This window comes from Mustelus asterias, chromosome 8 (assembly GCF_964213995.1).
Source record: "Mustelus asterias chromosome 8, sMusAst1.hap1.1, whole genome shotgun sequence".
Taxonomy (NCBI): Eukaryota; Metazoa; Chordata; class Chondrichthyes; order Carcharhiniformes; family Triakidae; genus Mustelus; species Mustelus asterias.
Window position 1 is genome coordinate 7,085,400 of NC_135808.1, and position 26,091 is coordinate 7,111,490.

Below are 26,091 nucleotides of genomic sequence, written 5' to 3' on the forward strand. Positions count from 1 at the left end.
GGAGAAATTTCTTCACCCAGAGAGTGGTGAGCCTGTGGAATTCACTACCACAGGAAGTAGTTGAGGCCAAAACATTAAATGTTTTCAAGAAACAGTTAGATACAGCACTTGAGGCGAAGGGGGATGAAGGGATATCTAAGAGTAGGTCAGATCAGGCTATTGAGTTGGATGATCAGCCATGATAATGAATGGTGGAGCAGGCTCGAAGGGCCGAATGGCCTCTTCCTGCTTCTATTTTCTGCGTTTCAATTCTCTTATTCCTCCACAGGCAGCATCGTGGGCAACATGTAATCCTGAACTTGCCCTACACCAATGCAAGACTTCAGCAATGGGAGTGTTGGCTCTTGAGTGTTTCCTCCATTGGTTATTGTGTGGATAGTCCGAACAGGATTGCCTTCATCTTCCCACCAGATTGTTTTTGTGAATCAGTTCACCATCACACACTCCGTGTTGATGCACTCCGTGTTGATGCCCTCCGTGAAAACCCGGGGCATGATGGGATTTGTAGGAAGATGGGGCTAAAGTTTCAGGCGGATGACCTTCCAGCGAGTTCAGACAAAAGGTCATCGGCCTGAAACATCTGCCATCGCAGGTGTTGATCGGTCTACTTCCTGAATTTTTTCTTTGGTATAGATTTCCAGCATCTGATGCATCCTCTCTTGTTTTTCAGTGTAAATTCAAGCTGCTTCTATTTTGAGTGAGACTTGGCGGGATGCCAGGTGTAGCGTTGGTGCTGGGGGACGCGAGGTGTTAACCTCTGGTGTTGTCTTCAACCTTGACTGAGCTGATGGGATTAAATTTTCATTTGTCTGCTGGCTTTATCCACTAATGTGCCTTTATAGACACTGATTTAAATTTACTGGAATCTGAATTGAGGAAACTCCCTTTGCCTTTGTTCGTGCTTTTTTTTTGTTTGATTTAGGATGAGCTGATTTTAGTTTAACTGAACGATGTTGCTTGTACTCATGGTGCATTTAAGAAGGCCAGGGGATGGCGCAGTGGTTAGCCCACTGCTTCACAGCGCCGGGGACCCATGTTTGATTCCCGGCTTGGGTCTGTGGGGAGTCTGCACGTTCTCCCCGTGTCTGCGTGGATTTCTTCTGGGTGCTCCAGTTTCCCCTCTCAATCCAAAAGGGGTGCAGCTTAGGTACACTGGCCATGCTAAATTCTCCCTCAGTGTACCCAAACAGGTGCCAGAGTGTGGCGACGAGGGGATTTTCACAGTAACAACATTGCAGTGTTAATGTAACCCTACTTGTGACACTAATAAATAAACTTAAAAAACATTATTCTTAAAATTTTCTTCCTCCTGTCCAATGTCCTTGTCTCCTGCCCCATCTCTGTAGCCTCCTTCGCCCTCATAACCCTCACTCTGCATTCCTCCAACAACACTCGAAGCTTGAGAGCATCCAGGACAAAGAAGCCCGCTTGATTGGCACCACATCCACAAACATCCACTCCCTCCACCACCGGCGCTCAGTAGCAGCAGTGTGTACCATCTACAAGATGCACTGCAGCAATTCACTAAAGATCCTTAGACAGCACCTGGGTGCTGTGAGGCAGCAGTGCTAACCACTGTGCCATCATGACCTTTCTTTCTTTTCTTAATCCTGAGGTACCGTTAAGAATAATAGATGGACGAAAAATTCTAGAGCCTAGAGCACGGGCAACAATATGCAATAGGAGCAGAAGTAGGCCATTCGGCCCTTCGAGCCTGCTCCACCATTCGATAAGTTCATGGCTGAACTGTTTGTGTTTCCCATTCTACATTCTCAGCTACCGCCCGCGGCCCTTTTGGGGCAGTGAGTTCCAAAGTTGAACAACCCTCAGGGAAAACATTTCTCTTCATCTCTGTCCTAAAAAATGCGACCCCCTAATTTTAAAACAGTGCCCCCTAGTGCTGGACTAGCTCACAAGAGGAAATATCCTTTCTACATGCTCCTTGTGAGGTGTTGGAGCAGAGAGATTTGGGAGATCCAGTGACCTAGAGTTGGGAGGATTTTTTTTTCATTCATTCCTGGGACATGGGCGTCACTGGTTGGCCAGTATTTATTGCCCATCCCTAGTTGCCCTTGAGAAGGTGGTGGGGAGCTGCCTCCTTGAATCGCTGCAGTCCGCATGCTGTGGGTTGACCCACAATGCCGTTAGGGAGGGAATTCCAGGATTCTTACCCAGCGACTGCGAAGGAAGGGCGATAGATTTCTAAGTCCGGATGGTGAGTGGCTTGGAGGGGAACTTGCAGGTGGTGGCATTCCCAGGTATCTTAACTTTAAAGTTTATTTATTAGTCACAAGTAAGTCTTACATTAACACTGCAATGAAATTACTGTGAAATTCCCCAGGTATCTGTTGCCCTTGTCCTTCGAGATGGAAGTGATCGTGGGTTTGGAAGGTGCTGTCTAAGGATCTTTGGTGAATTGCTGCAGTGCATCTTGTAGATAGTACACACTGTTGCTACTGAGCGTTGGTGTGGAGGGAGTGGATGTTTGTGGATGTGGTGCCAATCAAGTGGGCTGCTTTGTCCTGGATGCTGCCAAGCTTCCCGAGTGTTGATGGAGGAATGCAGAGTGAGGGTTATGAGGCTGAAGGAGGCTACAGAGATGGGCGGGAGACAAAGACATTGGACAGGAGGAAGAAAATTTTAAGAACAAGGTTTTTTAAGTTTCTACATGCCCAGGGACGCAGGTTCAATTCCGACCTCGGGTGACTGTCTGTGTGGAGTTTGCACATTCTCCCCATGTCTGCATGGGTTTCCTCCGGGTGCTCCGGTTTCTTCCCTCAGTCCAAAGATGTGCGGGTCAGGTGGCATGTCCATGCTAAATTGCCCTTTAATATCAGGGAGACGAGCAGGATAAATATGTGGAGGCCATTTGGCCCATGGAGTCTGTCCTGTTACCCAGACTTATCCCATAACCCCAAGATTTACACCGCTAATCCCCCAAACATAAGGGGCAAATTTAGCAAGGCCATTCAACCTAACCTGCACATCCTTGGAAGGAAACTGGAGCACCCGGAGGAAACCACGCAGACACGGGCGTACGTGTACACTCACAGTCACCCAGGCTGGAATCGATCCCAGGCCCCTGGCGCTGTGAGGCAACAGTGCTAACCATTATGCAGCCTTTATTCTGTTGATTGTGGCTGCTACATTTTGTTAATATATCCAGAGTTGAGGGGATGATCTTTGGAGTTTTAAGTGGGCAGCACGTTACTGGGCTGGGGTATGGTGGAACTAGCAGTGACCTGGGGGAAGGTTTGCTGTTGAGCCTGCTGATGTGGGTTTGAGATTCCATTCCCTTGTGCCAACCAACCCTTGGCCCACTTGGAGACAAAACTCTCCTTGTTTGGTCCTGCTGTTGAAGTCACACTGATGTTTTGAGTCATGCTCAATGTATTCTCTGCATCTGTGCTAACACCATCTGCTATCTCCTCCCCTGCCCTGATCTCCCAGTGCTGCCACTGCAGTAACAGCCTGAAGAGCAAAGCATCCCAATGTGCTGCACTGAACCATGTTTAATGCTGGCTACCACAGGGGATGTTAAGAGAGGGTGACCAAAGTGGTCGTAGAGGTGGGTTTTAAGGGGCCTCTCAAAGTTTGGTATGGGGAGAGGGAATTCCAGTGACAGAATTAAGTTTATTTATTAGTCACTAGTAGGCTTACATAAACACTGCAATGAAGTTACTGTGAAAATCCCCCAGTCGCCACACTCCTGCGCCTGTTCAGTTACACTGAGGGAAAATTTAGCATGGCCAATGCACCTAACCACCACGTCTTTCAGACTGTGGGAGGGACCTGGAGGACCCGGAGGAAACCCACGCCGACATGGGGAGAATGTTTGCATGTTCTCCCCATATCTGCATGGGTTTTCTCCTGGTGCTCCAGTGTCCTCCCGCAGTCTAAAGATGTGCGGGTTAGGTGCATTGGCCATGCTAAATTGCTCCTTCGTCTCCCAGGGTGCAGAGGTTGGAGGGATTAGTGGGGTAAATATGGGGGGTTATGGGGATAGGGCCTAGATGGGATTGTTGTCAGTATAGACTCGATGGGCCAGATGGCCTCCTTCTGCGCTGTACAGTTTCTACGACTTCTATACCGTTCATAGAGTACATAGGGGAGAAGGAAAGGAGAGGATGTAGAACATAGTGTTACTGTTGCAGGTAGGATGTAGAGAAAGATCAGGTTAATATATGGTAGGTCCATTCAAAAGTCTGATGGCAGCAGGAAAGAAGCCGTTTTTGGGTTTTGAGTTCTTGGTGCATGTTCTCAGACATTTGTCAGAAGGTGATGGAAGAGGGTATGTCCGGGGTGGAGTGGGGTCCTTGACTAGGCTGGCTGCTTTCCCGAGGCAGCGGGAAGTGTAGACGGAGTCAGTGGATGGGAGGCTGGTTTGCGTGATGGACTGGGCTACGTTCATAACTCTTGTCGTTTCTTGCGGTCTTGGTCAGAGCAGGAGCCACACCAAGCTGTGATACAGCCAGAAAGGATGCTTTTTATGGTGCATCTGTAAAAATTGATGAGAGTAGTAGTCAGGATTGCAGAGATCTTGATCTGCAGTTGGGCTGGAGGAGGCTTGAGAAGGGGCTGTGGGGGAAAAGGCCATGGGGGGAGGGGTTGGGATTTGAATGCTGGGATGAGAATTCTAAAACTGAGGTCCTGTTGGAGCGCCTCCGTTTCTGCCTCCCCTGACATTCTATCCGTCTCTGAGTAAGTCTTGCTGTTAATCAGCAACTTTGTCGCAAGTGTGTTTTGGGGAAGTGTTGTGAGGCTCTTGGAGGCAAAAGCTTGATCCAGTACAGTCAATGTAATGGGGAGTCAGGAATCCATCACTTATCTGGTTTCTCGTGGAGGTAATGACCCAAAACGGGCTCGAACTTTGCACGGCGATTAGACCCTGGCGTTTAAAGAAGAAGCTGTGATTTATGGGCTGAATCCTCCTCGGGTACCATGTGACTAGGAAGTATCGTTAAAAGCTGTTTAGCTGCACATTCCGTCCACCGCCCCGGATATTCTGTATCTCAACACAAACACAGTTGTATTTGTATTGAGAGTGTTTTATAAACGGCTGACATTGTCGTAACCATCACTCCCTGTGTTCATCCAAACGTCTGAGGTCTGGGAATGGAGGGATACAAACGATTGGTCTAGTTGGACCAAGGAGCGGCACAGGCTTGGAGGGCCGAAGGGCCTGTTTCCTGTGCTGTACTGTTCTTTGTTCTTTGTTCACGCACCAACCGACTCGAGAACAGCTTCTTCCCTGCTGCCGTCAGACTTTTGAATGGACCTACCTCGCACTAAGTTGATCTTTCTCTATACCCGGGCTATGACTGTAACACTATATTCTGCACTCTCTCCTTTCCTTCTCTATGAACTGTATGCTTTGTCTGTATAGCGCGCAAGAAACAATACTTTTCACTGTATACCAATACATGTGACAATAATAAATCAAATCATTGTCCTACGTTGTCTCCCAGACCGATTACACCTGGAATGTAAAGTTCTGATCCCAAAGCTGGATTTTCATGTCGCCAATCGGAATTGAAATGACGGCATGGAGGGAAAAGATTTTGGCCGTGTCTCAGCACTTCAAGTCCCACCTCCATTCCCGGCATGGACTAATTTTAAGCAGTATGGGAGAGTGGGCAGGTCATGACCCTAATCTCTTAGTGCTTAAATTGGGCAATTATGATCCCCCTACCCCCTGTGATTTCCTGATTTATATGATCCCTACAGTGCAGAAGGAGGCCATTCGGCCCATCGAGTGTACATTGACTCTCCCTGACAGAGTTCATTACCCAGGCCCTTTCCCCCCACCCTAACCCTGTAACAGCACACATTTAACATGGCTAGTCCACCCAATCTACACATCTTGAGACACTGAGAGGCAATTTAGCATGGCCAATCCATCAACCTACACATCTTGGGACATTAAGGAGCAATTTAGTATGGCCAATATACCCAACCTACAAATCATGGGACACTAAGAGGCAATTTAGCATGGCCAATCCACCTAACCATTTACATCTAATGATTGAGGTCATGAACTGTGACTTGAAGGTCGAGATTTTCCTGCTTCACAGTTAATCATGAAATGCTCAAATGTGAGGATTTTTAACACTTGATTCTTTCATAGGAGTGGGCGTTGCTGGCTGGCCAGCATTTATTGCCCATCCCTAGTTGCCCTTGAACTGAATTGTTTGCTCAGCCATTTCAGAGGGCAGTTGAGAGTCAACCACATTGCTTTGGCTCTGGAGTTACATGTAGGCCAGACCAGGTAAGGACGGCAGATTTCCTTCCCTAAAGGACATGAATGATCCAGACAATCTTTTATGACAATTGAAAACAGTCTCATTTGGTGGAATTTTCCAGCCAATCTCACTGGCGGGATTTACTGGGGATTTTCCCGGATTGTGTACATACAACTTCTAACCAGAAGATCCTGCCACTGACCAATGGCGGAACACCTCCGCTGCCATGGAGAAGGGACTTGGGGGTTGGAATCTCACCCGTGGTCACTATTACTGAGGCTAGCTTTTAATTCCAGATTTTACTGATTGAATTTAGGTTCCACCAGCTGCCTTGGTGGGATTTGAACCCACGTTCTAGAGCATTAGTCTGGGTCCAGTGGCATTATCACTACACCACTGCCTCCACACTGATTATCTGTGTCACCCATAGTTAGAGATATGGGAAGTGATTATATTTTTCTCCGATGTCTTATTTTGTTATTAATTTGGTTTGTAAATTTTGATCTATTACTAATTCAGAGATTGTTGCAGGGCCCAATGTGAATGTATGGGTGGAGGGAGTGTGAGGTTGGGTGTGGAGCACTGGGTTTGAGGATGGATTTGGGGAGAGAAGTCTAGGGGGCATAAAACCGACCTGCGTTGCTCTATTTATTGCTCTGAATTTCTAACATTCTCATCAAAATCGGCCTGTTTTTAAAAATGTCATTTGTGGAACATAGATGTTGCTGGCTGGCTGGCCACTATTTATTATCCATCACTAGTTGCCTGAAGGCAGTTGCAAGTCAACCACATTGCTGTGGTTCTGGAGTCACATGTAGGCCAGACCGGATAAGGATGGCAGATTTCCTTCCCTAAAGGATACGAGTGAACCAGATGGGTTTTCCGACAGTCGACAATGGTTTCGTGGTCATCATAGCACTGCTGCCTCACAGCGTCAAGGACGCAGGTTCAATTCTGGCCTCAGGTCACTGTCTGTGTGGAGTTTGCACGTTCTCCCCCTGTCTGCGTGGGTTTTCTCTGGTTTCCTCCCACAGTCCAAAGATGTGTGGGTTAGGTTGACTGGCCATGCTAAATTAACCCTAGTGTCAGAGGGATTAGCAGGGTAAATGTGAGAGGTTGCGGGAATGGGCCTGGGTGGGATTGTGGTCGGTGCAGACTCGATGGGCCAAATGGCTTCCTTCTGCACTGCAGGGATTCTATCATTCAGATTTTTAATTCCAGTTTATTTTTATTGAATTCAAATATCACCATCTGCCATGGTGGGATTCGAACCCGGGTCCCCAGATCTTACTTGAAGTCTCTGGCTTATTAATCTATCACCTCCTCAAAATGCTCTCATCAGACTATAACCCACTGGCTTCAACGTTCCATCCGTGGGAATTAATGATCTTCTTTCATATTCCGTGCCGGCAGGCTGCGCTATCCCAACGTGCCGGGACTATTCCAGTGGCCTCGCTCGTCCCTCTGGTGGCTTTGTGTTTGTTTTTAATAAGTTTATGTGAAGCTGGGGTTCATCACTCTGCCAGTTGAACGCTTCACTCTGACAGGCCGCATCTGCCTTGCGGAGCGGCACTCGGCTCCCGGTCCTCAAGGAGCAATCAACTCTGTGCACAGAATTTAACCGGGGCGACCTGTGAGATGCAGAGCAATCAGCCTGTCTCTCTGGGAGAGGGGGAGACTGCCTTGTTTTGTCTTCAGCCCTCTCAATCTTGAATTGCGGGGGAGGGGGTCTCACTAGTGGCTGACGCTTAGGAGCAGTTGTACAGGGCGTTGGTGAGGCCACACTTGGAAGATTTGATTTATTATTGTCACATGTATTGGGATGCATTGAAAAGTATTGTTTCTTGCGTGCTATGCAGACAAAGCTTGCTGTTCATAAGAGACTTCTAAAATTCTAACAGGACTAGACAGGGTAGATGCAGGGAGGATGTTCCTGATGATGGGGCTGTCTAAACGGGATCAAAGGTTATGGGGAGGAAGCAGGATTAGGCTATTAAGTTGGACCATCAGCCATGATCGGTGATGAATGGTGGAACAAGCTCAAAGGGCTGAATGGCCTCCTCCTACTTCTATCTTCTATGTTTCAATGTTGAGTGCGTAGGGGAAAAGGAAAGGAGAGGGTGCAGAACATAATGTTACAGTCATACTTAGGGTGTTGAGAAAGATCAACTTAATAGAAGGTAGGTCCATTCAAAAGTCTGACGGCAGCAGGGAGGAAACTGTCCTTGAGTCAGTTGGTACGTAACCTCAGACTTTTGTATCTTTTTCCCAACAGAAGAAGGTAGAAGAGAGAATGTCCAGGGTGCGTGGGTATCTGGCTGCTTTCCTGAGGCAGTGGGAAGTGTAGACTAGTTTCTATGTGTGCCAGTATTGGGAACCCCAAAGTTCTCCCCGTTCCCTTCCCCCACAATCACTGGCGGTTAAACGTCCTTCAGACGGCGTTTAACTGAGTAATGGGGTTAGCTGTGGCTCAGCTGGTAGCATTCTCATCTCTTGACTCAACCAAGTTCATGGGTTCAAGTCCCACTCTGGCACTCCAGTTTCCCGCAGTGCTGCACTTGCCGAGTTGTTGTCTTTCAGATGAGATGTTACACGGGGATTCAGTCTGCTCCCTCAGCTAGATATAAAGATCCAATGGTGCTATTCAGAAGAAAAACCGGGGGAGGGTGTTAGAGGGTTAACTAAGAATAGGCTCAACCAATCTCATATGAAGATGCATACACACGAACATCGGTGAGAGACAAGGTCTTATTAAAGTGTGTTATGGGATCTTGCTGTGCGCAAAGCTGGCTACCATGAATCCTGCATTACATCACTCACCGCACTATATAAAATTGTTTTCTTACTGCACTTGTGTTTTTAAAGTCTGTTGATTGAGAAGGGAGAGGCTTTCTTTAGTGTTACAGGTCCTGGGAAGTAATGAGAGCCTAGTTTTCAATATAGCGATGATGCAAGGAGGCAAAAGGACACTTAGAGCTCGACAGCATCAAAGAAAAGTCCGGCGTAATGACCACGTTGGTAATGATTTTCAAACTGAGGGGAGACAGACTGTGGCTGCCTAACTGCTGTCGAGTGCAGGAGCACGGGAGGGCTGAGTTTAAATGGTATTGTGTGTAGCGTGCCAAGTCCTGCTCCTGCTTCCCATTGTCTGTCTATTATTTCTGTCGACTTAGGCAGAGGGTGTGTTGCGAGCAGCTGCTTCACATTGAGAATCAGCTGATAAACAGCAGGCCTTTCCTTGGGGAATGTGGTGCAGTTTTTAGCTGCCTTTTCTTAAAAACGCACACACATGCAAATGCATGCATACACACACATACATGCATACACACATATGTATGTGTTTACACATATCTGTATATACATGCATACACACATATGTATGTGTTTACACATATCTGTATATACATGCACACATGCATACATACATGTACATACACAGCATGCAGGTACATATCTTTGCATGTGCACATACACACTTTTACACGCACTCACATGCTTGCACACATTTCTACATGCGTGCGCACACACACATGTAACTGCATGCACATGCATGGAAACTGGAAGCTGATCAAAATGTTTTGTTGATGTCTCTGAGCTGCAGAGCATGCAGACTTCAGTTAAAGGTGTGACGCCATCACTGGATTTATTCATTCATGGGACACGGGCGTCACTGGCTGGCTCGGGTGGCACGGTAGCACGGTGGTTAGCACTGCTGCCTCACAGCACCAGGGCCCTAGGTTCGATTCCCAGCTTGGGTCACTGTTCTGTGCAGAGTCTGCATGTTCTCCCCATGTCTGCATGGGTTTCCTCCGGTTGCTCCAATTTCCTTCCATAATCTGAAAGACATGCTGGTTAGGTGGACTGGCCATGCTAAATTCTCCTCCGAACAGGTGTCGGAGTGTAGCGACTAGGAGATTTTCACAGTAAGTTCATATAAGCCTACTTGTGACACTAATAAAAACTAAACTTTAGTTGCCCGAGGGCAGTTGAGAGTCAGCCACATTGCTGTGGCTCTGGAGTCACATATAGGCCAGACCCGGTAAGGGTGGCAGATTTCCTTCCCTAATGAACCAGATGAGCTTTTTCCGACAAATGACACTAATTTCATGGTCATCAGTAGAATCTTAATTCCAGATATTGTTTATTGAATTTAAGTTCCCCAATCTGCCGTGGCGGGATTCGAACCAGGGTCCCCAGAACTTTAGCTGAGTTTCTGGATTAGTAGTCTTGCGATAATATCACAAGTGTTAAGTGTTAATGTTACCATATCCTATCTTATTCTATATAAGTCATGCAGGGGATGTTAAGAAGTCCTATCTAGTCTGGGCCTACAATGAAGGCCTCAAATTGGGGGTGTCGGTGGGCCAGTGGATAACTGGAGGGTGAGAAATAAGAATAGTTTGCTTTAAGTTCTAGCTAACAAAATTCAAACCACATTTAGTTTTTAAAAAACAGGATAGACTTAAATTGGTAACTGTTGTCGTGCTACTGTCTCGTGGTATATTTTGCCTGTCCCACAGCAATAACGCTTCCTGTATATAAGTTTATAATAGCCACTCTTAAATTAAACTCGTTCCATTTATGACTCAGATTGGTGTCATAGATACTTACAGCATGGAAACAGGCCCTTCGGCCCAACTTGTCCCTGCGGCCCTTTTTTTAAACCCCTAAGATAGTCCCAATTGCCCGCATTTGGCCCATATCCCTCTATACCCATCTTACCCACGTAACTGTCTAAATGCTTTTTAAAAGCCTCTACTACTACCTCTGGCAGCTTGTTCCAGATACTCACCACCCTCTGTGTGAAGAAATTGCCCCTCTGGACCCTTTTGTATCTCTCTCCTTTCACTTTAAACCTATGCCCTCTAGTTTTAGACTCCCTTACCTTTGGGAAAAGATATTGACTATCTAGCTGATCTATGCCCATCATTGTTTTATAGATCTCTATAAGTGGAGTCAAGCAGATGAAGTCTATGCTTTGTTGTGCTATTGTGCCATAAACAAATGTATATTTTAATCATATTCTCTGCAGTTATAAACAGCTTTGTATTTTTTTGTGTGGCACTGGGCTGCCTGATTAGATGTCCATTTTTTTGCTGCCTAAATGGTTTAAATGGGGTTTTGTTTATTTTTACTCTGGGCCTAATGCACTTCCTGGAAGTTTATGACCTTTTGAGTTGTGGTGGGAGGAATGATTGACTGTACAGGTGAGACAGTTTATCTGCCAAGAGTTGTTTCACTTCTGGCTGCTGGCTAGGTAGAAGGTGTTTTGACTTCAGGTTGGATGCAGTGTTCTGTCTCTCTCTCTCCATCTGGTATTTTGGGAAATTGTTCTGACTTCAAGCTTGTCGGGTGTGTGTCAAGAAAGCTGGAGAATCCGACAACAAAATGTGAGCATAAGATCTTCCTGTGCTAATCCCAGAAATGGTGTTTGTTTAAGGGACTGTTTGGTTAGAAAGTGCATTTCGTTGTTAAGCTTTATACAAAGCTTGGGTTTTTTTCTTGTTTGTAAATGGTATTGCTGTTTTCTTTCTATGTGTTAACTGTATTCTTATATAAACTTTGGAAAATCTCAGCAGGTCTGGTAGCATCTGTAGGGAGAGGAAAGAGCTGACGTTTCGAGTCCAGATGACCCTTTGTCAAAACTGGATTACAAAGCTGGTCATCTGGACTCAACGTCAGCTCTTTCCTCTCCTTGCAGATGCTGCCAGACCTGCTGAGATTATCCAGCATTTTCTCTCTTGGTTTCAGATTCCAGCATCCGCAGTAATTTACTTTTATTACTTAAATAAACTTTGTTTGATAAAGCTCCCTAGAGGGTCATTTGCATCATACCTGCAGTGAAGCATCTTGTGCTTACCCTAGCCAAATTCAAAAGCGCAAAACTTATGGTCTAGGCTGATGTCATAAAATACCTTGGAGTTTCTGACCTGGATTATAACAGCGTCGATACGCATAGAAACATAGAAGATAGGAGGAGGCCATTCGGCCCTTCAAGCCTGCTCCTCCATTCATCACGATCATGGCTGTTCATCCAACTCAATAGCCTAATCCTGCTTTCTCCCCATAAACTTGGATCCCATTCGCCCCAATATCTAGCCGCCTCGTGATGCCTGGGATGAGGTGCTTGGTGTCAGCTGTGGGGTTGGGGGGGCGGGGGGGGGGGTAATGGAATGATTCTCCAGCAGGGCCAGAGAACTGGAAAATCACTGGAACGTTTCCACTCCTCAACACTGTTTAATATCCTTTCCTTGAAAAGCAACCAGCGTGCGTGCGTGTGCGCGCGCGCATGTTAGTCTAAACTAACACACCAAATATAATGTAGCAAGAGGTGCAGTCTCTTCAAAAGTGGCTAAATCACCAGGCCTGGGTGAAATGAATGTCAAACAGCATGGTGGCACAGTGGTTAGCACTGCTGTCTCACAGCACCAGGGACCTGGGTTCGATTCCCGGCTCGGGTCACTGTCTGTGTGGAGTTTGCACATTCTCCCTCGTGTCTGCGTGGGTTTCCTCCGGGTGCTCCTGTTTCATCCCACAGTCCAAAGATGTGCGGGTTAGGTGGATTGGCCATGCTAAATTTCCGCTTCGTGTCAGGGGGGCTAGCTAAGGTAAATGCATGGTGTTATGGGGATAGGGCCTGGGTGGGATTGTGGTCGGTGCAGATTCGATGGGCCAAATGGTCTCCTTCTGCACAGTAAGATTCTATGATTCTGTAAGAGCGAAGAGAAATGAGGGAGATTTCCATCATTTTCCAGCCCCCTCTCATTGCAGGCGTGGTGTCAAAGGACTGGAGGACCTGGAGTAAACTATTTTACTGTTTTCAAAAAGGGAAAATGGGATAGATGAAGTAATCACACAGGACCGCCAGCCTAACCTTGTGTGGTGGATAAATTCATCAAGAAGGTTCTCCATTCGAAAAGTTCAAATGAATCGGGAACAGTCAGCATGGACTTATTAAGTCATGTCTAACTCATGTGGGAGGGGTAACAAGGGTGGTACGTTTCTCGTCTGTGTGGTTACCGAGCAAGGAGGCTTTTGGCAAGTCCCGCCTGACAGACTAGTCAGAAAATTAGGAACCCATGAGATCCAAGGAGGATCCAAAGATGTGCGGGTTAGGTGGATTGGCCATGCTAAATTGTCCCTGAGTATCCCAAGATGTGTCGGTTAGAATGTTGACTCACCTGATGAAGGAGCAGCGCTCCGAAAGCTCGTGATACCAAATAAACCTGTTGGACTTTAACCTGGTGCTGTGAGACTTCTCATAATGCTAAAACAGAAAAGCCGCTGGGATCTAATCGGGCTTCATGACATATTTTGGGGTTTCTGCTCTGCTACCCGAACATGCTAGAAGTGCGTTAAACTTTTGTTACATCGCAGCGACAGCACTGCAAACAATTCTGGCCGGCACACCATGGGGAAAATGTGAGCGCACGGGAGAGGGTCCAGGGGAGATTTGCAGAGGATGCATAATGGAGAAGATGAAAGGAAAGATTAGACAGGCTGGAATGGTTACGGGAGGCTGAGGGGGATGGGGATGGAGATTTAATTGAGAGGGCTGGACAAAGTGGAGCGGAAGATCCCACTTCCCTGTCAGATTCCCTGGGAGCTTAGATTTAAATTGATGTGAAATCGAGAAACCTTTCACTGAAGTGGGTGGTGGGGATCTGGACCTCGCTGCCTGAGTGGGTTGTGGAGGCAGAATGTCTTGTATTTAAAAGATACTTGGATGCACTTGAAAATTTGGTAACCCATTAGGCTACGGACCAAGAGCTGGAACGTGACTCTCTTTCAGCCAGCAGAGGCACAGTGGGCTGAATGGCCTCCCCCCATGCTGTAAACTTCCATCAGTCTAATTTAACTCTCTCAAGTGCTTTGGCCTTCTCACATCTGGCAGGGTGGGACCAGTGGAGAGGAAAAGAAAAGGACAAACAGCTTTGCTGCCCTATCAGCATCTCTATCAGCTGCTGTGTTTCTTTAATGTCCCAGCAACAAAACCATCTCCTTTTATTTTCCAATAAAACTTTAATTGGCAGCAGAAATGCTGACTGATCCCACAGGAGCATTAGGGAAGGCTGAACTTAAGAGTGAGTAATTTGTCTCAATGAAGGAGGTTGTCTTTCTAAAGAGGGCATCTATATTTCATAGAATCATAGAATCCCTACAGTGCAGAAGGAAGCCATTCGGCCCATCGAACCTGCACCGACCACACTCTCACCCAGGTCCTATCTACGTAACCCCACATATTTACCCTGCTAGGGGTGCTGACACTATGGGGTAATTTAGCACGGCCAATCAACCTAACCCGCACACCTTTGGACTGTGGGAGGAAACTGGAGCCCCAGGAGGAAACCCACGCAGACACGGGGAGAAACTCCACACAGTCACCCGAGGCCGGAATTGAACCTGGTCCCTGGCGCTGTGAGGCAGCATTGCTAACCACTGTGCCGCCCTAAATTTCCGAATGCAACTTTGTACGTTCATATCGACACATATATAGAAACCTATAATAGGAATACAGATGTTTCGCTGCAATTTTATGGGGCGTTGGTGAGGCCACACTTGGAGTATTGTGTGCAGTTTTGGTGCCCTTATCTGTAAAGGGACGCCCTTGCTATAGAGGGAGTACAGCGAAGATTTACCAGGCTGATTACTGGGATGGCAGGTCTGTCATTTGAGGAGAGACTAAGTCGGTTAGGATTATATTCATTGGACTTCAGAAGAGTGAAAGGGGATCTCATAGAAACTTATAAAATTCTAACAGGAATCCTAGAATCTCTACAGTGCAGAAGGAGGCCACTCAGCCCATCGAGTCTGCAGCAACAACAATCCCACCCAGTCCCTATTCCCAGGGTAGATTCAGAAAGAATGTTCCGGATGGTGGGGGATGTCCAGAACTAGGGGGAGGGGTCATAGTTTGAGGATAAGGGGTAAACCTTCTAGGATCATAGAAATCAGAGAAACCCTATAGTACAGAAAGAGGCCATTCGGCCCATCGAGTCTGCACCGACCACAATCCCACCCAGGCCCTACCCCCCATATCCCTACATATTTACCCACTAATCCCTCTAACCTACGCATCTCGGGACACTAAGGGCAATTTTAGCATGGCCAATCAACCTAACCCGCACATCTTTGGACTGTGGGAGGAAACCGGAGCACCCGGAGGAAACCCACGCAGAGACGAGGAGAATGTGCAAACTCCACACACAGTGACCCAAGCCGGGAATCGAACCCAGATCCCTGGAGCTGTGAAGCAGCAGTGCTAACCACTGTGCTACCGAGCCGCCCCTGAGTGAGACATTTCTTCACCCAGAGGGTGGTGAATGTGTGGAATTCATTACCACAGAAAGTAGTTGAGGCCAAAACGTAGTGTGATTTCAAGAAGAAATTAGATATAGCTCTTGGGGCTAAAGGGATCGAGGGATATGGAGGGGAAGGGGGTTTGAATTCGATGATCAGCCATGATCGTAATGAATGGTGGAGCAGAATGAAGGGCCGAATGGCCTTCTGCTGCTTCTAGTTTCTGTGTTTCTATATGTCAGCTGTTATATAATCCCTCAATATATCTCTCTACTTGTCTGCATCGCCCTAAAGCATCTTTTAACCAATAAAGCCATTTGTTGAAGGGCAGTTGCTGTTGTGGAACATTTGGGCAATTTGCATACAGAAAGTTAATGCCCTCTCGTGTGACGTTAACTGAGGAGCTTAATATCAATCAGCGTGCCAGGGAAAACTATTGTGTCAGCGAAACGTGGATCTTGCAGGCGAGCATCTGGGAGCATTTCCGCCCATGGCTTTGGGACGGGGACGGAGAGAGGGAAGGTTGGGGGAGAGGCGGATTTGCAGGGTTGGTGTCACAGAAGCCAAACACAACTCTGGCTTCTCCGGGATTCATAGAATCATTGAAACCCCACAGTCAGAAAGAGGCTATTCAGCCCAATGAGTCTGCACCAACCGTCTGAAAGAGCATCCCACCCAGACCCTCCTCTCTACCTTATCGCCTTAACCCCATGCATTTACCATTGAGCAATGTGGCAGACTCTCAACTGCCCTCTGAAATGGCCTGGCCAGCAGCTCAGTTCAAAGGCCATTCGGCCCATCGAATGAATAGCACAGTGGTTAGCACTGCTGCTTCACAGCTCCAGGGATCTGGGTTCGATTCCCGGCTTGGGTCACTGTGTGTGGAGTTTGCACATTCTCCTCGTGTCTGCGTGGGTTTCCTCCGGGTGCTCCGGTTTCCTCCCACAGTCCAAAGATGTGCGGGTTAGGTTGATTGGCCATGCTAAAATTGCCCTTAGTGTCCCGAGATGCGTAGGTTAGAGGGATTAGTGGGTAAATATGTAGGGATATGGGGGGTAGGGCCTGGGTGGGATTGTGGTCGGTGTGAGGTGATTCATTTGGTAGGACAAATTTAAATGTGGATTACAGGGTCAAAGGTAGGGTTCTGAAGACTGTGGAGGAACAGAGAGATCTTGGGGTCCATATCCACAGATCTCTAAAGGTTGCCAGTCAAGTGGATAGAGCTGTGAAGAAGGCCTATCGTGTGTTAGCTTTTATTAACAGGGGGTTGGAGTTTAAGAGCCGTGGGGTTATGCTGCAACTGTACAGGACCTTGGTGAGACCACATTTGGAATATTGTGTGCAGTTCTGGTCACCTCACTATAAGAAGGATGTGGAAGCGCTGGAAAGAGTGCAGAGGAGATTTACCAGGATGCTGCCTGGTTTGGAGGGTAGGTCATATGAGGAAAGGTTGAGGGAGCTAGGGCTGTTCTCTCTGGAGCGGAGGAGGCTGAGGGGAGACTTAATAGAGGTGTATAAAATGATGAAGGGGATAGATAGAGTGAACGTTCAAAGACTTTCCTCGGGTGGATGGAGCTATTACAAGGGGGCATAACTATAGGGTTCGTGGTGGGAGATACAGGATGGATATCAGAGGTAGGTTCTTTACGCAGAGAGTGGTTGGGGTGTGGAATGGACTGCCTGCAGTGATAGTGGAGTCAGACACTTTAGAAACATTTAAGTGGTTATTGGATAGGCACATGGAGCACACCAGGATGATAGGGAGTGGGATAGCTTGATCTTGGTTTCAGATAAAGCTCGGCACAACATCGTGGGCCGAAGGGCCTGTTCTGTGCTGTACTGTTCTATGTTCTATGTTCTAAAGGCAACTAGGGACGGGCAATAAATGCTGGCCAGCCAGCGACGCCCATGTCCCACAAATGAATTTTTAAAAATCCACCTATCTTAACCACCTTTTGACGCTAAGGGGCAATTTAACACGGCTAATCCATCTAACTGGCCCATCTCTGGACTGTGGGAGGAAACCGGAGCTCCCGGAGGAAACCCAAGCAGACACTGGGAGAATGTGCAAACTCCACACGGTCAGTCACCCAAGAAGGGAATTGAACCTGGGTCCCTGGCACTGTGAGACAGCAGTGCTAAGCACTGTGCTACCATGACATCCTGTGTCACTTTGACGTGGCTTTAATCTTGTCCCTGTACTTCTCAGCATGGGATAGCGATCAGAATACCCCTCGCAACCTGTACTGCAACAGATGGGCACTGCCACCTTACAACGTCAGGGACCTGAATTCAATTCCCAACTCGGGTCACTGTCCATGCGGGTCTGCACACTCTCCCCATGTCTACGTGGGCTTCCTTCAGGTTCTCCAGTTTATAGACTCCCGACAGTACAGAAGGATGCCATTCGGCCCATCGAGTCTGTCCTGACCACAATCCCACCCAGATCCTATTCCCGTAACCCCACACATTTATCCTGCTAATCCCCCTGACACTAGGGTCAGTTTAGAATGGCCCATCCATCTAACCCGCACATCTTTGGAGTGTGGGAGGAAACCGGAGCATCCGGAGGGAACCCACCAAGTCATGGGGAGAATGTGCAAACTCCACATAGACAGTCACCCGAGGCCAGGATTGAACCCGGGTCCCTGGTGTTGTGAAGCAGCGGTGCTAACCACTGTGCCACCATGCCGCCCTGTGGTTTCTTCCTGGTTAGGTGCATTGGCCATGCTAAATTCGCCCTCAGTGTTACCCGAACAGGTACCGGAGTGTGGCGACTCGGGGATTTTCACAGTAACTTCATTGCAGTGTTAATGTATGACAGTAATAAAATAAACTTTAAATTAAACTTTAAAATAACCCTGATCAACCCCAGATTGGGACCTTCTTGCACTTTGCACTGCTCAGTGAGTTCAGAAGAAGAACAGACACATAACGTTCGCCCCTTTGTGCCTGTGTCATAAGACCTCGCCAATATCTCTTGCTCCTTTTCCGCTGTTGAGCAGATTTTTCTCTCCAAATATTTATCTAATTCTCGTCCTTTCAGGCGGTGCGTTCCAGATCATCATAAACAAAACTAGCTGTGTTTAAAAACGTTTCCTCACCTCACCTCTGCCTCTTTTGCCAGGCCTCCTAAAATCTGCCCCTTCTGTTTGCAGATTCTTCTATTGCTGAAAGCTGTTTTGCCTTGTTCACTCTGACCACAATGGTTTACGGGTATTTGAAAGCTTATCGAATCTGTACAAGTTTCTCTGCTGAAGGGGTGAGGGGGCATCAATCTGAATTTGTATAGCGCCGTCAGTGTGGTTAAAACATGCCGAATCGCAGAGTCTCAGTCTCCAAATAGAGATAACTCACCTTTTATTCCCTCCCCACCGTCAAATTCCAGAATACAAGCTACCTCACTTATTTTTAGAAGTCTTTTTTTAATGATTTTAATTGTTGTTTTATTGGGTAGTTGAACTGTGCCAGTCAGTGGAGTTTCACCCATGTCAGGTCTGGTACCAGGATCATTCCTCACCCTTTCTCCTTTCTGTAGCCTGAGTTGTCTTAGCCTTTCTCGTCCTCCCTCCTTAAAGGAACTTTCCTCTACGCCCTCTCCAAGGCCTTGATGTCCTTCCCAAATAGCGGCGCCCACAGTGTTTGGATGCAGCAGCACAAGCCGCTGGCAGTCCACCTTGATTTGAACACATTACAGCAGTAAAGGTCGGCTCAGCGTAACAGCTGCTGAGGGAAGGTGTCTGACTGCGCTGTGAGCAAGGCCTCTGGTTCCAGGCCAGCTGCCTGGGATGCTGGAAAGTCATCAGACCTCAAGTGTGCGCTGCCATGCATCTGGTCTCCTCGGCAACCACGGGCTGCTGGCCTGCACCAAGGCAGGATTGTGGTCTGGACTTTTATCTTACTGAATCTCCACTGAGTTGAGTTGTGTTCTGACAGACTTTACTGGGGGGGGAGGAGGGAGGGGGGAGGATGGTGGGAAATGGGGGGAGGGGGTGGAGAGACAGAGGGGTGGTACAGCTTCTCTGTACTTGAAATTTGGGGATTGAAGGAGATGTGGAGCTGCAGTTGATCCAACCCGATATTTCACGTGGCCGAACAAAGCAATGTTTTATCAATGTTGCAATGCTGGCCCTCGTTGCACGGGGGATGGGGTAGACAGTTGGGAAATCTTCCTGCAGGTGAATGGTGCAATGGAGTACTGTGTACGGTTTTGGTTCCCTTACATGAGTCACAGAGTCGTACAGTCCAGAAAAGGCCCTTCGGCCCATTGAATCTGCACTGACAACTATCACTAAAATTGCGTGAAGTGGGGCGGTATGGCGTCACAGTGGTTAGCACAGCTGCCTCATGGCGCCAGGGACCCAGGTTCAATTCCAGCCTTGGATGACTGTGCATGTGGAGTTTGCACATTCTCCCTGGGTCTGCGTGGGTTTCCTCTAGGACCAGGGTAGCCCGGTCCATCACGCAAACCAGCCTCCCATCCATTGACTCTGTCTACACTTCCCGCTGCCTCGGCAAAGCAGCCAGCAGAATTAAGGACCCCACGCACCCCAGACATTCTCTCTTCCACCACCTTCCGTCGGGATAACGATACAAAAGTCTGAGGTCACGTACCAACCGAATCAAGAACAGCTTCTTCCCTGCTGCTGTCAGACTTTTGAATGGACCTACCTCGCATTAAGTTGATCTTTCTCTACACCCTAGCTATGACTGTAACACTCACTCCTTTCCTTCTTTATGAACGGTATGTTTTGTCTGTATAGTGCGCAAGGAACAATACTTTTCACTGTATATTAATACGTGTGACAATGATAAATCAAATCAAATCAGTTTCAGAATAAGGCGTCTCCCTTTGAAGGCACAAATGAGGAGGAATATTTTCCCTTGTTGTTATCTTAATCTTTGGCATTCTATACCTGCAGGAGAAGTGGAGACAAGGTCATTAAATATGCTGAAAGCTGAGTCCGATAGCTTTTTAATCTACTGTGGAATTGAGGGGTATGGGGAGGGCAGGCAGGGTAATGGGGTTAAGACCACAATCAGGTCAGCAATGTGTTAGCAGAATGTTGGAGCAGGCTCGAGGGGCTGAATGTCCTATCCTTGTTTCTTTTGAGTTGTTTCACTGGCACCAAGCTCAATTTATGAGTCATAGAGTCATAGAATCCTGCAGTGCAGAAAAGACCATTTGGCCCAGCAGGTCAGCATCAACTCTGACATGGTATCTTATTCAGGCCCTCCCCACACCCTATTCCCATAACCCCACACATTTCCCATGGCCAATCCACCGAACCTACCCATCTTTGGACAATAAGGGGCAATTTAGCATGGCTAATCCACCTAACCTACACATCTTTGGACAATAAGGGACAATTTAATATAGTTAATCCCCTAACCTGCACATCTTTGGACAATAAGGGGCAATTTAGCATGGCCAATCCACCTAAAGGGCACATCTTTAAAGTGTGGGAGGAACTGGAGCACCCGGAGGAAACCACACAGACACGGGGAGAACATGCAAACTTCTCAGTCACCCAAGGCCAGAATTGAATCCGGGTTCCTGGTGCTGTAAGGCAGCACTCTACCAGCCAGTGAAGGACAATTTTATTTTGTTGAGATCGGTCACCACTGTAATGTAAGACATTCCGAATCCAATTTGCGCACAGCAAGATCCCACGGCTAGCTTTGAGGAAATGACCAGATCAAATGACTTGCTATGATGGGTAAATATTGGCATGGAAACTTCTTCAAAATGCTAGGCCACAGGATCTTTTCCTTTCACCAGAGAGGGAAGAGAGGGCCTCTGGTTAACATCCTTCCCTGAAGATGGATGAGATGCAACACAGGCCTGAGACTGAAGACTGGCCTCTTCTGCTGTTCTGGATCATTGCATTTGCCCATTGGGCACTGGGAAAATTGGTAAACATCTACCCGTGTGTTTACATCTTACAGATAGCGGAAAGGCTCAATCAGCCTTTGATGCTGCACCGTTCTATAAGGTGATAAGTATATTTTGCCAGGGAATTCTGGCTTTGCTTGCCTCAGAGCGTATTGAGATTGTTGGCAGGGTTAACGGCACCCTGCTCGGGGAGTGTAATTTTCCAGCTACTTTTTCTTTAAACGGGGCCAAGTTTTGACCAGCAGCTTCTTGTGTTGCAGGTGGAGACGGTGAAGAATGTTCTGGAAGAGCTGAAGCTACGTGTGTTTGAGGTGACGGATGAGAAAGCCACGCTCGATGGCAGCGATGTCTTCTTCACAGGTGAAAGCTGGTTATGCTCGCTGGCTCTTGCTCTCTCTCCCTCTTTATTGCTTGCTCTCTCTCGCTCTTGCTCGCTCGCTCGCTCTCTCTCTCTTGCTCGCGCTCGCTCGCTCTCCTTTTTTCTCTCTCTCGCTCGCTCTCCTTTTTTCTCTCTCTCGCTCGCTCTCCTTTTTTCTCTCTCTCGCTCGCTCTCCTTTTCTCTCGCTCGCTCTCCTTTTCTCTCTCTCGCTCTCTCTCCTTTGCTCTCTCTCGCGCTCTCTCTCTCTCTCTCACGTGCTCGCTCACTCGCTCATGCTTTCTCTCTCTCGCTTGTTCTCTCATGTTCTCTTTTTCTCCCTCTCGTTCCCTTTCGTTCCCGCTCGCGCTCTCGCTCATTTTCACTTGCTTTTGCTCTTGCTATCGCCCTCTTGACAGTTAGCCCCGCATCACTGTCTGAAACTCAGTTTTAGCAAAATTAGTCACAATGGAATGGCCGCCCTGTCAAAGACATTCCTGATGACTTGGGGCATGGTTTCATGAGTGCCAACTGCCCTGTGGCACTGCAGGCCCATTCACCTGGACCCACACGATGACCGTGGGCTGGGAATCTGTAAACCTCCTCTGTAAGAATGGTTACAGCGCGGAGGGAGGCCCTTCAACCCGTTGTCCCTGTGCCAGATATTTGCGCTTGCAACTCACCACGTCCCACGCCCCTTTTCCCTGGGCCCTGCCAATCTTATTCACTTCAGATGCTTATCCAATTCCCATTCTGGAAGCCACGACTGAATCCGACTCCATCACACTCTGACCCCAGGGGACATTGCTGCATTTTCCACACCCCCCTGTTGGAATGAAATTGTTAGATTGGGGGCAGATCCAGAATGTTAAATCTATCTTGCTCTGCGGCCCTTAGTCAACAGAGAGAATTTCTCCGATGTGAGACTTGTGGAGGTCCTTTATATTGGACATCTGGCACTAGAATCGACCCAGTCCCTCCCTGAGCCTCTCTGCAACTCTCCCCCTCTGTTTTTCATTCAGGAAGTGACACATTTAGACAAGGCTATATTTTTCACTCATTGTTCTATTCTGGACTCTGACTCAAATGAGGAAGTGGTTGGTGTGAAATGCTGACGATATGTTTGGATGAGTGAAGCCCCTTTTATTTAGTGGTAGGGGTGAGGGGAGGGGGATGTTGCTCTGAGGGGGTCTCTGTGCCCCCTGTACAAGGGGCGATCTCCTTGAATTAGTTTTACTTCCTTAATCTGTTACTTCACTGGGTTGGATGCTGAATTGGTACCTCCGGCAACTTGATGTGCTTACCTAGAAACAAAGAAAATAGAAGCAGGAGTAGACCATTCGGCCCTTCAAGTCTGCTCTGCCATTCATTTTGGTCATAGCTGATCATCAAATTCAATATCCTGATCTCGCCTTCCTTCCCCCCCACCCCTTTGCTCACTTTAGCCCCAAAAGCTTTTTCTGATTTCTTCTTGAAATCATGCAATGTTTTGGCCTCAATTACTTTCTGTGGTAGTGAATCCCACACGTTCACCACTCTCTGGGTGAAGAAATTCACAGCTTGGTATGGCTCCTGCTCTGCTCAAGACCGCAAGAAAGTACAACGGGTCATGAATGTAGCCCAATCCATCACGCAAACCAGCCTCCCATCCATTGACTCTGTCTACATTTCCCACTGCCTCGGCAAAGCAGCCAGCATAATTAAGGACCCCACGCACCCCGGACATTCTCTCTTCTACCTTCTTCCGTCGGAAAAAAGATACAAAAGTCTGAGATCATGTACCAACCGACTCGAGAACTCTACCCTGCTGTCATCAGACTTTTGAATGGACCTACCTCGCGTTAAGTTGATCTTGCTCTACACCCTAGCCATGACTATAACATTACATTCTCTTGTTTCCTTCTCTATGAATGGTATGCTTTCTCAAGAATGCAAGAAACAATACTTTTCACGAGGAATGGGCAATAAATACTGGCCGAGTCAAGATACTGTGACACTCGAATCTCATGAAAGATTAAAGAAAAAACAAATGAAGCTGCCCGGATCTCAGTGCCTAGACTTGAACAGGAAGCTTATGAGGAGAGACTAAGTTGGTTAGGATTGTATTCATTGGGGTTTAGAAGAGGGGATCTCATCAAAACTTATAAAATTCTAACAGAGTTAGAAAGGGTAGATTCAGAAAGAATGTTCCCGATGGTGGGGGAGTCCAGAACTAGGGGTCATAGTTTGAGGATAAACTAATACATGTGACAATAATAAATCAAATCAAAATTCCTCCTCACCTCCGTTCTAAAAGGTTTACCCCTTATCCTCAACTATGACCCCTAGTTCTGGACTCCCCCACCATCGGGAACATTCTTTCTGAATCTACCCTTTCTAACTCTGTTAGAATTTTATAAGTTTCAATGAGATCCCCTCTCATTCTTCTAAACTTCAATTAATACAATCCTAACCAACTTAGTCTCTCCTCATAGGCTTCCTGTTCAAGCCTAGGCATTAAGTTCTGCACAGCCTCATTTGTTTTTCCTTTCGTTTTTCATGAGATTTGAGTGTCACAGCATCTTGACTCAGGCAGTATTTATTGTCCATTCCTAGTTGTCCTTGAGAAGGTGGTGGTGAGCTGCCACCTTGAGCTGTTGTGGTCCATATGATGCAGCAATATCCACAGTGGTGGTGAAGGTTTAGGATTTGGACCCAGTGGCAGTGAAGGAAGGGCGATGTAGTTCCAAGTCAGGATGGTGTGCGGCCTGGAGGGGAACTTGAAGATTGTGGTGTTCCCGTGTATCTGTCGCCCTTGTCCTTCCGAGTGGGTGAGGATTGTGCTTGAAGGAGACTTGGCAAGTTGCTGCGGTGCATCTTGTCGATGGTACATCCTGGTACATTGGAGATCCAGGCGGTGCAGAGTATACAATTACACTCCTTATTTGAGCATTCATAGAAACCCTACAGTGCAGAAAGAGGCCATTTGGCCCATCGAGTCTGCACCCACCACAATCCCACCCAGGCCCTACCCCCATATCCCTACACATTTACCCACTAATGCCTCTAACCTACGCATCTCAGGACACTAAGGGGCAATTTTAGCATGGCCAATCAACCTAACCCGCACATCTTTGGACTGTGGGAGGAAACCCACGCAGACACGAAGAGAATGTGCAAACTCCACACAGACAGTGACCCAAGCTGGGAATCGAACCCAGGTCCCTGGAGCTGTGAAGCAGCAGTGCTAACCACTGTGCTACCGTGCCATTTTGGATGTTAGGTGGGCTTTGGGGAGTGGGAAGGTGAGTTGCTCCTGCAGAATTCCCAGTCTTTGACCTGCTCTTGTGGCCACAGCACTTATCTGGCTGCTCCGGTTCAGTTACTGGTGAATGGTAACCCTCCGGTGTGGGTGATCTATGATCACGGGACTGATTAGGAGGATGTGACATCCATACACTTGTTTTAACAGGCGTGCTGATTGGCATTTGATTTATTATTGTCACATGTATTAGCGTACAGTGAAAAGTATTGTTTCTTGCACGCTGTACAGACAAAGCATACCGTTCATAGAGAAGGAAATGAGAAAGTCATGTACAGTTGTAGAATATCGTGTACAGTTGTAGCTCGGGTGTAGAGAAAGGTCAGCTTAATACGAGGTGGGTCCATTCAAAAGTCTGACAGCAGCAGGGAAGAAGCTGTTCTTGAGTCGGTTGGTACGTGACCTCAGACTTTTGTATCTTTTTCCCGACGGAAGAAGGTGGAAGAGTGAATGTCCAGGGTGCGTGGGGTCCTTAATTATGCTGGCTGCTTTGCCGAGGCAGTGGGAAGTGTAGACGGAGTCAATCGATGGGAGGTTGGTTTGTGTGATGGATTGGGCTTCACTCAACTCTTTGTAGTTTTTTTGCGGTCTTGGTGAGATCAGGAGCTACACCAAGCTGTGATACAACCAGAAAGAATGCTTTCTATGGTGCATCTGCAGAGGTTGGTGAGAGTTGTAGCGGACATGCCAAATTTCCTTAGCTTCCTGAGGAAGTAGAGGTGTTGGTGGGCTTTCTTGGCTAAAGCGTCGGCGTGGAGGGACCAGGTTTTGGTGATCTGCACACCTAGAAACTTGAAGCTCTCGATCATTTCCACTTCGTCCCCATTGATATAGACAGGGGCATGTCCCCCACTATGCTTCCTCTGTCTGACTAGGCCTCCCTAGGTTAGGGTGGGTTGAGGTGAGGAGGTAGCACCCATTTCATCCCTACCCAGAGGGCTTCCTCCCACAAGGTTCACAGCCAGAGAATGATTAGGCCATTCAGCCCATCAGGCCT

The 26,091-nt window shown here is 47.6% G+C and overlaps 1 protein-coding gene across 1 annotated transcript in view; it reads left to right on the forward strand.

Moving 5' to 3' along the window:
- Positions 1 to 26,091, forward strand: part of LOC144496820 (N(G),N(G)-dimethylarginine dimethylaminohydrolase 1-like) — an 83,568-nt gene that overhangs the window by 45,515 nt on the left and 11,962 nt on the right. Inside the window, exon 2 of the mRNA XM_078217373.1 lies at positions 21,699 to 21,798. Coding sequence (XP_078073499.1) covers positions 21,699 to 21,798 — 100 coding nt within the window. The remainder of the gene's footprint in view (positions 1 to 21,698; positions 21,799 to 26,091) is intronic.